The sequence below is a fragment of the Geospiza fortis genome, unplaced genomic scaffold, assembly GCF_000277835.1.
Source record: "Geospiza fortis unplaced genomic scaffold, GeoFor_1.0 scaffold7, whole genome shotgun sequence".
Lineage (NCBI taxonomy): Eukaryota > Metazoa > Chordata > Aves > Passeriformes > Thraupidae > Geospiza > Geospiza fortis.
The window spans coordinates 3652159-3667504 of NW_005054344.1; the positions used below are offsets into that span (position 1 = coordinate 3652159).

Here is a 15346-nt window from a genome sequence, read left to right on the forward strand (position 1 = left end):
ACACACACTTCTGTCATTATTATTCTCCTTTACTATACGGAATGGAGTATCAAAATCACTCACTCTCTCAGATCCACAGTAGTATGTGTAAAATAGACCACACTTAGAAAGCAGACCACTTACATTTTACTATGGTGCTTTTAACCCCCTGGGATTCTTCCATTGATATGTTCCAAACATTTGCAGCTTACTCTCCTTTACCTTGCATAGTGATCCATGGGGGATGAAAACAAAATCTTCCCTGTAAAGCTTTTTCAAAAGCTAAACAATCATGTCCTCCCAATTTCTGATTTTGTGAACCCCTTAAATGTTTATCCTTCACATGAATAAGGTATGCCTGGCTCGGTTCAATTCACTCTTCCCTATTAAGCTTTAATGGACACCATGATACATAAAACTACAAGTCTTTGTTATAGTGCTTTATCTAAAGCTGGCTATTTTCTTCACAGCAGTCCCTCTTTAGTCCTTTGTAAAACATCTTTGCCTCTTAGAAGAAGCATACGCTTGACTCTCGTGCCTTCTGTAGCACACAGCTTTGCACAAAATTCTAGGCACAAGAAAAAATACCGTCCTTTTGAAAACTCTCCTCCCATTCAGCACGTGCAAAATGCTTTAGTAACGAGCCATTTCTCCAGCAACTAACACGTAGGTCCTGGTTCTGACTTTACTTTTGCATTATACATTCAAACCTTTATGGAAAGGCAACAACTCTCAGTCAGATCTTCTCAGTGTAAGGTCTGTCCTTGTGTACATATTTATGCACCCCCCTGATTTTGCATTATGCCATCTTCTGCCTCTATTAAGAAGAAACAGCTCTGCTTTTAGGCCTTCCTCTTCCTTCCTCTAGCTACCACAGAGCCTGATAAAGATCTGTTTAGGAAAAGGACACACATGCAAAATCAAGCAGAAAATAACAGTCCTTCCTAATGTCCAGACTGAACTCATGAATATTTCTCACTTAAAGAAAATGAATCATTTTATTTACTGATATTTCTACGATATTTTTTTAACACAATCTAAGTGTCACCCTTAGGTTTCATTTAAATAGGAGAGAAATTCCAAACACAGAACTGGCAAATCCAAGACTATCAAGAAGAAAAGGAGCTCCCCTGCCCCAATAACAATCCCCTGGGCTGTTAGCCCAGCACTTACAACCTAATGTGTCTACTACTTGAGGCAGGTATTTTCTTCATCTTCGCCAGACATCTATCGTAATGAAGTTCTTTATAATGGATTTTTGAGTGTCAGAGAGCCCAAGAGAAACATGAAAACCAAAACATGAAAACATTTTCCTGACCACTTTCATGAAAGGGAAAAAAGCAGAGGGGCAAAGGGAGAGAAACAAGGGAAATGGAGACAAGTGAAGTCTGCTCCAACAAGGCCTTTAAAGACTTTACTGTCCTTTTGGTTTTATTATTTGATGCACTATTTAAAACCAGTCAGTTAGTATTGTATTTGCTACGTTGGTTTTTTTTTTTTTGTAATGCTGTACTCTACATGAAAGGAGAAACATTTTCACAGTTGGAAATGCAACCTTCCATCAACATAGATGCAGCCTGAATCAGCTTCAGAGTAGAAAGTAATGTGTCAATGCTATGATGCATTTTAATAAAACCGAACAATATTCACTCTTTAAAAGAAGGTCTTAATATCAGTACATTGTAAATCCACAGACCATGGCTCACGAAATTGAACTTCCATATGCTGCATGATTACGCATCTTTTTTTCTGTGTGTAAAAAGCCTTTTTAAGCTGTTATCTGACTACAGTAATTGCCACTTAAATTGATCCACGTCAACAAAACCTGGATCCCTGGAGATTCTCACCTAGAAGTCTGCTCATGGAAGGGGCTAACAGAATGCCTGTGCATCTGAGACTACTTCAGCATTTTCTCAAGCAGCCAGCTGCATACATAGTTTTCCCCTCTCATTATTTAATACACTGAGGCAGGCTGCAACCCATTTGGCAGTCCTCCCTGAAGAAGTATCTGTGGAAATTTATTTGCTTTCCCCACCCCCATTTCTAATGCAGTCACCTAAAGCTTGCCCTAGAAGTTTTTGCACCACATCTAAAATTTTAGCAGGCCAAGCAAAAGTGGACAGCCCATTCTGTAAAATGGTTTTATTCTCCACCAAGAAAGGAAAGACACTGGTTTTAACACAGAACAGTTCTGCTGCATCACAAGAATCAGAGTATTGCCAAAATGAATGGGATACAAAACGAATGAAAAACCCACAAGACAATCGGGGCCCAGTTTTTTTATGGTGCACATTACATTACACCATTTTGGGTGGGCACCAGCTCCTCCTTTGACCATCACTCAAAAGGCTTTACAAAATAATTTAAATCTTCCTTTAGGAGTCCTTAGTTTGAAAATGGGTAGAGAAGGCAAACCAGTCTCCATAGTCTTGTATTTGAAAGGGAAGCATAAAGATTTTTATGCAGCGGATGATATAAGGTAGCCAAGACATGAATCTGATGGAAAAGGGAAATTCCTAATGGCCATCATGTAAAAGTACAGAGATTGCCTTTTGTGCAAACCCAGCTTAATAACAGGGACTGGAAGTCCACTGAAACACATCTGTAGTTAATGAAAGCTCTCTATTAACAGTGAAGGAAGAATTTAACTCAAAGCTTTTCTGTAGGACTTCTCAACTTCCCGCTCTACTTATAGCAGACTGTTGTGATACATTGTGACTTCACACAGTGGGTATTAAGTGAGTTAATTCAAAGGAGCTGAAACCTCATTGATCCTAATTGAAAGCAATACACCCAACCAAATAGTTTTCTACCCCATCTGCTCTGGCCTGCCACCAGCTATTCAATACAAGAGAATTAATAGTTTCAGATATTCTAACAGACCCAATAAAAGCACTCATTTAAGCAGGACTGCATTAACAAAGTGAAAAACCAAGGGCAAAATGGGTTCAAATGGAGCATTTTACTCCTAGTTGGCTTTAACAAAGCTGAATAATGCTTATTCTGACTTTTTATGTGCAAGACTTGATAAACTGAATGAGAAGGCACTCAATGATCAGTCAACGAGCATTGATGAATGGTCATTAGGACCCCCCCAATCTCAGGGAAGGCCATTCCACAAAGTGGCACACCAGCTTGAAAGGGCGGACTCACTAATGTCCAGATTTCCCCGCTTGCTTGTTCCACTTTCACTTTCAGACCACTGGCCACCAAATGAGGCTGACATATTGGAAAATAATCTTTTATGGGCGAGTGGTAAATAAAAATGGAGGCATTAGCTGGGCTTTCAAATTCAAATCTACTAGTTTTGTCAGCCCCAAAACGTTTTGATTTTCCACCCAGCTGGAAGCTATTAGTGTTTTCTTAAGGCATCCCACTGACAGGGCAAACCCACCTAATGTGTGAGCTGTGGAGCTGATGCAGGGGACAGGGGACAACCACTTCTGGATGCTTTCTTAACTTTGTTCAGCTGACAGTCCAACCACAGTACAGTAAAGGCAACACCTTCAGGAGAAGCTCAGTCATTTCTTGCTGCCCAAGTATCTCTGATTGCCTGGTGCCATGGCAGCCCACCTAAGCCTGTAATGGGACCCTCAGTGCAACTTTTTCCATTACATTGTACCTAGCCTCCCTTGGTTTTACTGCACTACCACAAAAGGCTAAATCTACCCAAGAAAGGCACTTCTCTATAAGCTTCCAGTTCTTTCCTTGGAAATGGAATTTAAATATTCCAATAAGATATGTGCTTATCTGTTAACAGCAGCTCTTTATGCATGCAACACAAAACATTTGCCAGATAACACTAAACATTTCCCTAAGCATTTCCTTATTGGCAAGGCTTTCTGGACTTCTGAAAAAAGACAAATGAGACATTTAAAACATACACTGCTCTGTGAAATACAGACTAACTGAGATTACCTACACAAATCAAACACTGAGCAGTTGAAAGGTAGTCACCAAGGTGGTAAGAAAATATTCTTTGTTTTCTAAGACAAACTGTTCATGATGTTACCTTGAGTATTGGATTAAACTCATTGGAATTGAGAAAGCATTCATGTTTTTTCAGTTAAGAAAACTTTTAAGTTATATCCATATTTCAACAATACTCCAAAGAGTATTTTAAATCATCCTTTAAGAAAAGGCAGCCTTGACAGTGCATTAGACTTAACAACCTAGACTGCCTATTGCTTTTTGATCAAAAAACCCTCCAAAAATTAATTTTTGTTGAACACACAGAAATTCCAGTGACATTTTGGGTGCACTTCAGGTTTTAAAACAATGAAAATATACAATTTGACCTAACATGAAAGAATAGTTCCAAAAAATTAACTGACTCACAGTGGGAGGGACAACATTCAGGCCTTAAAGAACACATGCTCTTTTGCTCTCTATATAGGTTTTGGTAAAAACACTCACATGGACAAACTCACATATAAGTGTACCTGTCTTGGGATCTATTTCTTTCACTAGATTTAAGCTAAACAAGTTTTGCCTCACTTTTTTATTAAATACTATATTTTCCAAAATGTGGGTAAAGTAAATTAGAATTGACTGCTAATTTCTATCATCATTTGATTTCAAAGAAAATTACCACACCATCTGTGCATAGACACCACTCATGCACTTTAGAAAATTTGATATTGATTTGAAAATATTTCTGAAAGAAAATACTAATGATGCTGTCTCACTAACAGAGAAAAAACACATTCATTGTGACCTGGAGAAGCCTGGAAGAGAATATCTGCTTCTGCTGAACTATAGCCATATTTTAAGATACAAAAAGAAGGGGAAAGGGGGAGGGCATGCAGGAGGGGGGGCAGTGAAGGAAAAAAGTGTTTCAAGCTATCAGCTGCTTTTTTGACTTGAAGCTCAGGGTGTTTGCTCATTTAACATGGGTAGGGAAACTCCTCCTCCTGTAGTATATTAACCCAAGTTTTGACCTTTAATCGATGTCTTTTCAATGTATAGGATCTTCATAATAAAGATAATGTAGAGCATATTTGTGTGAAAGCGTATCTACCACTAGCCATAAATTTGAGCCTTGCATTTTTCTCTGTAACATGTCAATATTTGTGACACTAACTAAACATACTTTATTCATTTGACAAGGATTGTTACATTATATTGAAAACTTTTGTTTCAATGTCACCACCTCCCAGTTTTGACTGATGGCGAGTTAGTTTTGTTAAAATGCACGGGGTGATAGCGTATGCTCCAGTGAACTTTCCCTCCTCTCAGCACCAGAGACAAAAACCTGCAGCTCTGCTCTGTGCTGGCAGCCATCTGGCCAGCTTTCTCTCAATGCCTGCCCCACACCACACTGCAGGCAAAATTTCAGGGCTCTAGAGCTCTGTGGAGCTATTCATGACATACCAATTTCACATTTTCTGCTTGTATGCTTGCAACAATAAATGCTAATGAGGACTATGAATGACATTTTTAAAGACAATAAAAAGGTCTCCAAATCCCTTGCATATGGAGACACTATTTTCTAAACTTCACCTTCTGTTAGGGAGCCATTACACTCTAAAGGAAAAAAATAACCTAAGGAGAACAATGAGATGATCAAAGCATAACCGAGTCCTTAAGAATTCCAAAGAAAACAATGTTTGCAAAGCTAGCTTAATGACAGACAGATTTTATGCTGATGTACAGCACTAACACTTAAGCATAGTAACTCTCTTTTTCAATAACACTGCTACTTCTGATCGAGGGGCTCAGAACGTAGGATGGGGGGGAAGTGGGAACTCATAGCAAATCCTCCCTTTCACTGATCACATATAACTCTACAAGCCACAGACTTGGACTCAGCAATTACTAATCTCTAGATGAGTCCAAGAATACTCTAAATAAGCCCCAGAATAAACTGTAATTACTAATGGATTTGGAATGCTACGCTTTCATAGAGATCTCTGTGCTGACAAAGTGTGGCCAAGACAAATATCAAATTATACTTTCCACAAATCTGCCTATTGCAATGCCATTGCTAAGAGAAAGAAATGAGAAAGGGAAAAGAGAAAAAAAGAAAATAAAAGAAAGAAAAGAGAAAAAAAGAAAAGAAAAGAAGAAAAGAAAAGAAAGAAAAGGAAAGGAAAGGAAAGGAAAGGAAAGGAAAGGAAAGGAAAGGAAAGGAAAGGAAAGGAAAGGAAAGGAAAGGAAAGGAAAGGAAAGGAAAGGAAAGAAAAGAAAAGAAAAGAAAAGAAAAGAAAAGAAAAGAAAAGAAAAGAAAAGAAAAGAAAAGAAAAGAAAAGAAAAGAAAAGAAAAGAAAAGAAAAGAAAAGAAAAGAAAAGAAAAGAAAAGAAAAGAAAAGAAAAGAAAAGAAAAGGAAAAGGAAAAGAGAAAAGAGAAAAGAGAAAAGAAAGAAAAGAACGAATGAAAGAAAGAATGAAAGAATGAATGAAAGAAAGAAGTTGCCTTTACTCTGAGAAATGTCTTTACTATAAAGGACAACTTCCCATTAAGATTAAAAACACTTCCAGGAAAATCCAGCAGGTGGAGCAAATACACAGCATTACAAAACATTTATTTATGCTCATACTGCCATTTTCAACAGGGCGAAAACGGTTTATATGCAAATATTCTTACCTATTGACCTCCCTTCTTCGCCCTTTTGTCATATATTGATCAACTTGTATTTATTTGCTACATTTATAATGGTACAAAAACTTTCTTCAAAGGGGCCTTCACACAAAGCTATTGCTCCTGATGAGCTCAATATGAATTTGCAAACCACAACAGTCATCAGAAATATAAGGGAAATTAAAGTACTGTATTATTCAACATATAATTTTTTTCCAACAATATAAGGGCATGTTTATGCTAGTAAAACACACAAGTATTCAGAAAATAAAGCTTAGTCTTACATCAGTTAGCAAAATCTTTGCACTGGCCTCCACTGCAGTGGGCTGGAAGCCTGGCCATTCTGCATGCCTGGTTATGTTTTTATACACACAGTAGTGCCCATAATATCACAGCACTGCCATTGGACAGCATGTTGCTGTTTACTACTAATGCTTTATTTTAGTATGACATCTGTCAACTACTGAGTAACTTCAAGAGGGCAAGTGAATGAGGACTGTAAAGACATATTTCAGCATATCTAGGACAGCTAAGTATTATTTCTCCATTTAAATTATTTGCTTTCCAGAGCCAGGTGATAAAGTCACCTTATCATCAAGTATTTTCTGTTTCCCTGATGAATTAGGAGATCTAATGGAACAGAGGCAGCAGGGGCAGATTTTTACATGAAGAGAACTAAGTCCAAACAGAACAGCGGTTCTTTTATGGATGAGTTTTCTCACAGTTATAATAGGACAACCTACTGGCAGACCCTGTAATTTTTAAAATGCCAGGCAGTATTACCAAATGAACTGCTCTAATGCAGTTCAGCATCTGGAAACACAGCAGAATCAGTACACAAACTCATTCAACCCTTGATGATAGAAAGACATTATCATTTGTAAGTGACAAAAGGAAGGCGCTGATTTTAGTAAAGTCCTTTTCTTTCCATTGTTTCCTTAGTTATACCTTCCATCACATTTTTCTCTCACTTTTCCAATCACTGTCCTCTGTCTTCTCTCTGGCACCAACTCTACTCCTAAAGTCATGACTCTGGGGCCACCTTCTCAGTCTGCTACACATCCCTCTTCTCCAGCTCACACATGACCTGCCTCTGCTCCAGCTGCCTTGGACAGTTATCCTCTCCCACCTCCACCAACCTTGACAGCTAAAGGAAGTTCCAGAATTCCAAAGTGTGAGTACTACCATAAAATACTACTCCCAATTAATACATAAATTGAATAGCAACAATCAGTGCTCTTAACACTGAGGGAAAAACACCATGCCAGTTAGGTTTCCATTACAAAACTAAGCCAGAACTGTATTCACTTAAAGTGCTATTGAAGGAGCACATCAAGCTCCCTGGAAGCACCATGTGTTGTTCTAATCTCTGTGCTTCTAGTCTGACCCAGATGAATCCCATCACAGCTAAGAAAAATTAAAATACAAAATCTTTGTTTCTTTAGGAACTGGGAGAAGCCTTGAGGAACACAAGCCTCAAAATATAATTTCACTTTATCTAATGGTGTTGTACTCCACATGGTGCTTCGTTGTAGCCATTCAGACGAGAAGCAGAAAAATGCAGAAGTGATTATGAAGTGGAATTTCATACCAAGAGCAAATTACACCACTTTACACTAGGAGAATATCTGCAAAGAGAAGCAGTAAATGTTTGGGCACAATGCAAGGTGGCAGTTTTAATAAAGCCCAAACAATCTTGGGAACTATTATCCACAAGAACTTTCCTTAAGCAAGATTATCACAGCAGAGGCTTTTGGAGATGGCCAAGATAAACATTTTTTCGAAGAGAATGCTGATTTAAATCCATTATCCCAAGGAATTTTTGAGTGGCAGCCCTGGTGTAAAGGCTACCATTTATTATTTGTTATTTTCAAAGTGGCTCTTCACACCCAATGGGTAGGAGGAAAGACAATGCAGTGGTTGTTGTCACCACACGTCCATGCAGAACTTTTCATTGAATGGACTGCTGGTTGAGGCAGGCAATGGTTGGATAGAGGTCATGGACAGTTCATTGGATTATGAACTCTGCCAAAAAAAAAATAAAAGCAACTAAAACACTGGAAAAGAGGGACACAACTTATATGACATGTAAAGGTTCAACAAACAGACAGTGCTTTCGTACACATATAATCTCCCTCATATGTACAAACCTTGTACATATGTCATGTTCCCTTCAAGACTGACCACAATGCATAAACCAACTTTTTTTTCATCCTACAAACACAAGCAATGCTTATTTAAATTATGGCTTCTTTACAATATGACAGGACAGACATTTAAAACTACATGTCTAAGTGATCCACTTTTACTTAAAGGCGCCTTTACACCAGAGTAACCTAGGGAGTTTGTACTGAAGAAAGGGGTCTGATTCTAAAGGTGAAGGATTATTGTACATATTTAAGAGTTCATTAGATCACAATTATCAATCTGATAACACTGTTACAGCTCTTTTGTTGCACCAACTCCTGAAAATGCTTTTCAGATGGGGGATTAGTGGCACAATAGATGACAATGACTCTTAGCTCTTGTAGCTGACTCCTGTCTGTGACTGCATATGTACACTGAAGGCTACCTCCTTCACTCAAGGGTCCCCAAATTCCTCACCTGCAAGAAGAAAAGTATGCCCTTACATTTGTATTACAAATTTCCAATTAAATATTAGCAGGGAAAATCTAACTAACCGCTCAAAAGATTTCAATCTCACCTACAAAGTCCCCAAAATCTCTAGCACATTAATATGTATGCTGAGCCTGTGGGCATAACTCTACAGACTGGACCAAAAGCCTTCAGCATGAAAGGAAATGAAACCTTAGTTAATTTTCAGCTCTCTTTTTCTCCTCCTGCAACCACAAGTATCTTTCTTGGACCAGCTTCTGCCCACAACAATAAACTGCAATAGTCACATCCTACACTCATTTCTGCTGGAAGCCCTTATTAATTATGTTGTCTCCCTCTACTACTTTTACCCGGTGATTTAAGTTCTACCAATACAACTATTAACACCACTATGTTATAAACTCAAGTACTGAGATTGTAGTAATAAGAGTAATATTCTTCAGTTATCATTCAAACAAGAAGTTGTACTTTAATTCTTCACATACACACATTAAAAAAAACCAAACCAAAACAAAACCAAAACAAAACCAAAATAAAGAAACAAACCCCAAAACAACCAAATACCTATTAAAGCCCTTTGCCCATGTAAACATACAGTATCTGTCAGCTATAGGGAGGAGCTTTACATCCTAATGGAACATATCCATCTATGGACCCAATCCTGAACGCTGCCTGTGACCTCAACAAACAGCAGCTATAAAGGACCAAGGAACCAAGGACTATAAATGACTCTATCCCAACACTTTAAAATTGAACACCAGACTTTTAAACATCTAGGAAAATCACTTGGATAATAAGAATGGAAGCATTGATAGCTGCCATTACTGTTTTAATGGCCCAGAAACAAACACTGGCTTGGTTTGAATCCAGGGGACAAAGAAAAACAATGCTGCCAAGCACACTTACAATGATAAACTTAATATGCCAAGCATGATGATTATATAAATGTGAACTATGAAATAAATACCATTTTCAAAAGTATAACTGTTTCATAGAACAAAATCCACCTCAAATAATTTGCTCCTCAGAAGATTTGATTTCTGAAAATAAGAGGTCAAGCAAGAAAGAATCAAATAGAAGAAAAAAGACGCAAATTCAGAAGAAAAAGGGTTAATGTTTTGTTTCAGTCAGTGTTATACCAATGCCAGAATTACAAGGGAAAGACTAAAAAGAGCCAATTTTTTTTCTTTATTATTATTCTTTAAAAGAAAAAAATCATGCCTATCTGTCACAGGGTTGTCCGGGCTGGAAGAACCGGCAGGAACCTCAAATTCCTGACCAAACCCTCTTCCACACAATGCCTCCTGAATGGAAGGAACCGAGGCCCGGCAGAGATAGCCCCCTGTCAGGAACCAGCCCTGACGTTTGCGGACAGACGGGGCTGGCCTCGCAGGATGTCAGAGCAGCAAACTGCTGATCGAGATACTGGGTTTTCACACACTCCCAGCCTGGATGTTTTGCTCTTCAGGTAATTAAACAAGGAAACGGGGCCGATGTGTACGAGTCTGACCCCTGCGCCGCGGCTCCGCGGTTCTGCACATCAACTTCCGCACCAGCCGCCCCAAGCACCGGCAGAGCCTTCTCCTGCTGCTCCTGCCTCTGCGACACCGGGCTCTAAAACAAATCCTCCTGGAAATATCTGCTGCTATTCCCTCCCTCCCCCACCAGTTTACGAAGGACTATATTATTTGCTCTGTTCCACACACCTTGATTTCTCTTAAAAAAAAAAAAAAGAAGGAAAAAAATGAAATAAATGGGTACTTGGGTGTAGCGGTTCTTCAGCCAGCCATTCAAAATATTAAATTACTGGGGGGAGGGGATGAACAGACAGAAAGATGAGACAAGGGATTCCCAAATTAATGTTTAGTTTAAGGTCATTACTCAAAAAGATCCTGAAACATATTGTCAATTTGTCCAGCCAACAGCCAGACACTCACTTATTTAGAAATAAAATTATTCTGATTTAAGCATTATTGAAGAGTCTTTGTCTTACAAGTGGACATAAATCATAGACCTAGGCATTGGAAAAACAGACCAGTGTTTTCTCTTTTTCCCCAAATTTCAGAAATGGGAAAGGGCAGGTGTTACCACCTATACTTGGCAGAAAACCCTACACAAGGCTGCTCTGTGACTGACCTAGTTTTTACGCTCTTTAAAGGCTATTTAAACAAAAATTATTTTTAAAAAGGTAACACATTCCTACCTCTTTCTGAAAAATCCACAGAATAGAATATTGGCTGAAAAGAGAAGAGCCCAGAAGAAAGAGGAGTACAAAAGCATGCCTGCTTGTCTGTGTTCAACACAAAGAACATTAAATGAAAACAACTGGCATGCTGCCAAATTCCTATACAGGCAAAGAGATTCAAATAAATTGATTTCACGCATCACACTGACCTGGGATCAGTGAGCAGTGGTACAATACACTTGCTGCTCCATGTGGGGCAAAGCCCATTAACGTTATCAGAGACACGTTACATTGAGGGGGAGCAGGGAGGGGGGGCACAGAGAGGGAACCCAAACTCTACGAATTCAGGGGGAGAAAAAATCACTTTGAAAAAGGAACTTGAACTGGAGCACTTGGTTTCAGTTTACTAATAAATATATCATATTGCAAGAGCTTGTCCTCTGCTCACCTCAAAGGTTTCAAAGACTGTATTTTCAAATTAAAATAAATACTAATGTCAAACACACACATTCCCCTTACACTCTACTTTTAACACAGTTGTTCTCAAACTCACTTATTCTCTGTAAATTTCCTCCCTTCCCCATCCGCTAGCATTTTATATAGATTATGGGTTATTTTCTTTGTACTTCAAAAGCTGGATTCTTGCCCAGGATACTTTTACTGGCTCAGAAAGCAAGCTGGAGAAATCGGCCATGCTCTCAACTGGCCCAAATCAACCTGACCTAGAGAGAAAAATGCTTTATTTGCAAGGTAGCAGCAAGCAGGGCACCAGTGTCCTTCGCAGGTCACCCATACATAGTCCCACATACCAGGGAGCTGCCTCCAAAGCAGTACTTTGAATTTCACTTTCTTCCTAATGTGAAGTAACCCATGTTTGCTGTGGAGTCTCTCCTTGTCATCCTGGCTTTGTTTTTCATTAAGCTCTCTCACACTCCAATCAAGAACAATGCCAGCAAGCCACAGGTGTGCACCACATGAACAGATGAAATTCTGATTGGAAGTCCAATTCACTATCTATAATACAGTGCATACTCTTTTGCATCTGTGGTATGTTTGAAGGGGACTTTATTATTTTCACTGTACTCCTTAAGATACATTGGTAAGCAAACAATTGTTTTGAAGATAAAAAAGGAAGCTAAGAGAAGATGACTTTGCAATAGCAAAACAAAGATGAAGATGTTTGAAAGGGGTCACATCAGCAGAAGTAGTCATTGCTACAAGAGGCCATTGCTTCAAGGAGGCAATAAACTCAAAACACCTTTCTTTTTTTGCCTTTTACTCCAATTTAGGCTCCAAATAGCAAGGCAAATCTTCTTGGGCACAGCAAAGTCCATATTAAGTTAAGCTCAGTGTTGGCTTCATCTCTAATTATTTAAAACTGAAATTTAAAACAAAAAAAAAAAAAACCACTGGAAATGTGGAGCTTCTTAACTATTTAAGACTAAAATTTTTGAGCATGTCACAAATACATCCAGATGCAGACACCTTACCCAGTCACTTCAATTCAAGTAAATGTCACAATGGGAATGGCCAAAGATCTAAGAACTGTTAACCACCACTGATCCCTCTCTAAGAGCTACAAAGCAGTTTTGAATTCTTCATTACCAAGGTGAAAACTATACAATATTGTTAACTCTGTAAGAGGTATCACAGAGAGATGTGTTTATTTAGGTATAAGGCTACAACTGATAGAACTGCACAGAGAAGGGAATCATGCAGTATACAGCAACTTCACCATGGCAGAGATGTGCCTGCACCCAGACAATACAGAGAGCACAACCTGCACAACAGTGAACAGGAAGGATAAGGTGCTGTTCCCTCCTTTTTATAAATACTTCAGCAACCATCACATCAGTTGGACTTTATAGAGATGAAGTGAATTTTAGTCATATTAATTCCCTTTCTTTAAATTAAAGGTATTAGAAAATAAGCCTAGCTCCCAAGTTGTAGGAAATTTCCATTATCTTGCACATGCTCTGATAGCAATAAACCACAATAAACTTCCCATTAGTATGCCAGCACTCCATGCTTCAGGCATGACATCTTTACTTTTACATTTATTTATTTTTAAAATCCTTTGAGAAGACCCATATGGCAAAAGAAACCAACCAACAGCCACCTGTACAGGGTACATTTGCACTTTGAAAAATAAGACTGTAGATAGTGAAAAGGAGAAATTAGTCAGAAGCTATACACTGCTAAATAAGCAAAATCAAAACATAAGAAGAAACCCTGCTAAGATTATTCATTCTCTTCCAGTGCTGCCTGAGTACATGAAGGTCCCACAGAAGCATTTATTTGTTTTAAACTGAGATAGGAACTCAAGTTAGAATGAAACTTCATTTTTATTAGGATTTAATTTTTTAAAAGTATGTTCACACTGGTGCACAAAACCTCAGGCCTAGCCTTTTGCTACAAGGTGATGCGCAGAGGCTCCTACTGGCTCTTTCAGCTGTTCTCCATCTCTCCACACACCACAGGCAGAGCAGCATGGGCCACAGTATCTCAGGTGGGAAAACAGTAATATGATAAAGGCTGAGCTACCTTTAAAACTATCCAGAGCAAAGCCAAGAGTACTCAGACACCATTCATCTTATTTTGGTACCATACTCTATCAAAGTTATGTCAGGGGATATGGTCCAACACTGGGAAAGAAAATTATCCAAGTGTTGGAAAGCACTTAAAATCAGTTTAGCAGTTGCTTGCCATCCAGACACACACCATTTTAGAAGAAAAAATGTAGTTACAGTAAAGACAGGAACGACTGTCATAGCTTATCTAGAAATTTTGTCCAGCAATAGCAGACTTACTTTTCTAGTACGGTAAAAATCTTTGCACACAAGAAGCAGAAATATCCATTCTCATTATCATCTCAATCAAATTTATCACAGATTCCCAGTTTGATGCAATGAGTTTACCAGAGGATTCCACTAAATTACAAACAACCATTTTGCCAATGTGATTACAACTAACTCTTAACCTGGTTGCAAATACTATTCCAATTCACAGTTCAGAAAACTGAAAGTCACTATTTCCACAACCCAGCCAAGTACTATTGACGTGACACATAAAGAGCAACTATGTCATTAAAAACACAAAAATAACGCCGAAGTTTAAAATTTCATGTAGATTTTCTAAAAGTCAGGACTGATGTATTTTATTAGCATTGCAGTACTCTTTTCTTACTTGTATTAAACAAGGACAGCACCTTCATTGATTTAGGCAGACTCTGGAGCTAAAAGGAAAGATTTCTTTTTTAATTACAGTTTACAAGGCAAGGTACAGTCATTATATACACACGAATAACTTCTAAAAGGTATTCACATTATAAAATCAAATATTTTTCTGTTCCTTACCTTGACAAAATTCAAAGTTCCCTTTTTTCCGGCAGTCACCTATCACTAAACTCAGTGCTCTCCAAGTGTTTCTTTTGACAGATATCATTCTCCACCAATCGCTCTGCTAATTTCCTCTTTCCTTTTCTGACTGGGACAGATATTATGTTCACCAGCCCAGAGATCAATCTTTTCTATTGACAACAACAAATGAAAAAAAAAAAAAAAGCATATATCACAGCCAGTTTGAAGCACCACACCCCTTCATTTACATGATAATAGTAGTCTTAAATAAAAAGGGAAGACAGAAACATTATTCTAAAACAAGTAACCACATTTTCTTAGCTAATATAAGGTAGTACTTTAAAACTGTATTAATTCTTTAACAAAGGTAGTTTCATAATTTGCTCAGTTAAAACAACTGGCATATAGAAGGCAACAAATTAAGGGCAGCCTATATTCTACCCATTAGTTAATTCTGTAAAAATGCTTAGGTTTAAATACATTCACATAATATAAAATATTACATACTTTACCTGGTTCAACAGAAGCTCTAGAGAACCATTTATTAAATCAAAATGTTTTCTAAAAATAGAGATCTTCCAATTTACACATCACTAATACTAAATTGGATTTGTAAGTTGTAACAGC

The 15346-nt window shown here is 38.1% G+C and overlaps 1 protein-coding gene across 1 annotated transcript in view; it reads right to left on the bottom strand.

Moving 5' to 3' along the window:
- Window positions 1-14909, bottom strand: part of RUNX1T1 (RUNX1 partner transcriptional co-repressor 1) — a 95484-nt gene extending 80575 nt beyond the window's left edge. The window contains exon 1 of the mRNA XM_005422889.2: window positions 14717-14909. Within this exon, the coding sequence (XP_005422946.1) occupies window positions 14717-14804 (88 nt within the window). The 5' untranslated portion in view covers window positions 14805-14909. The remainder of the gene's footprint in view (window positions 1-14716) is intronic.
- Between the last annotated feature and the right edge of the window lie 437 nt (window positions 14910-15346).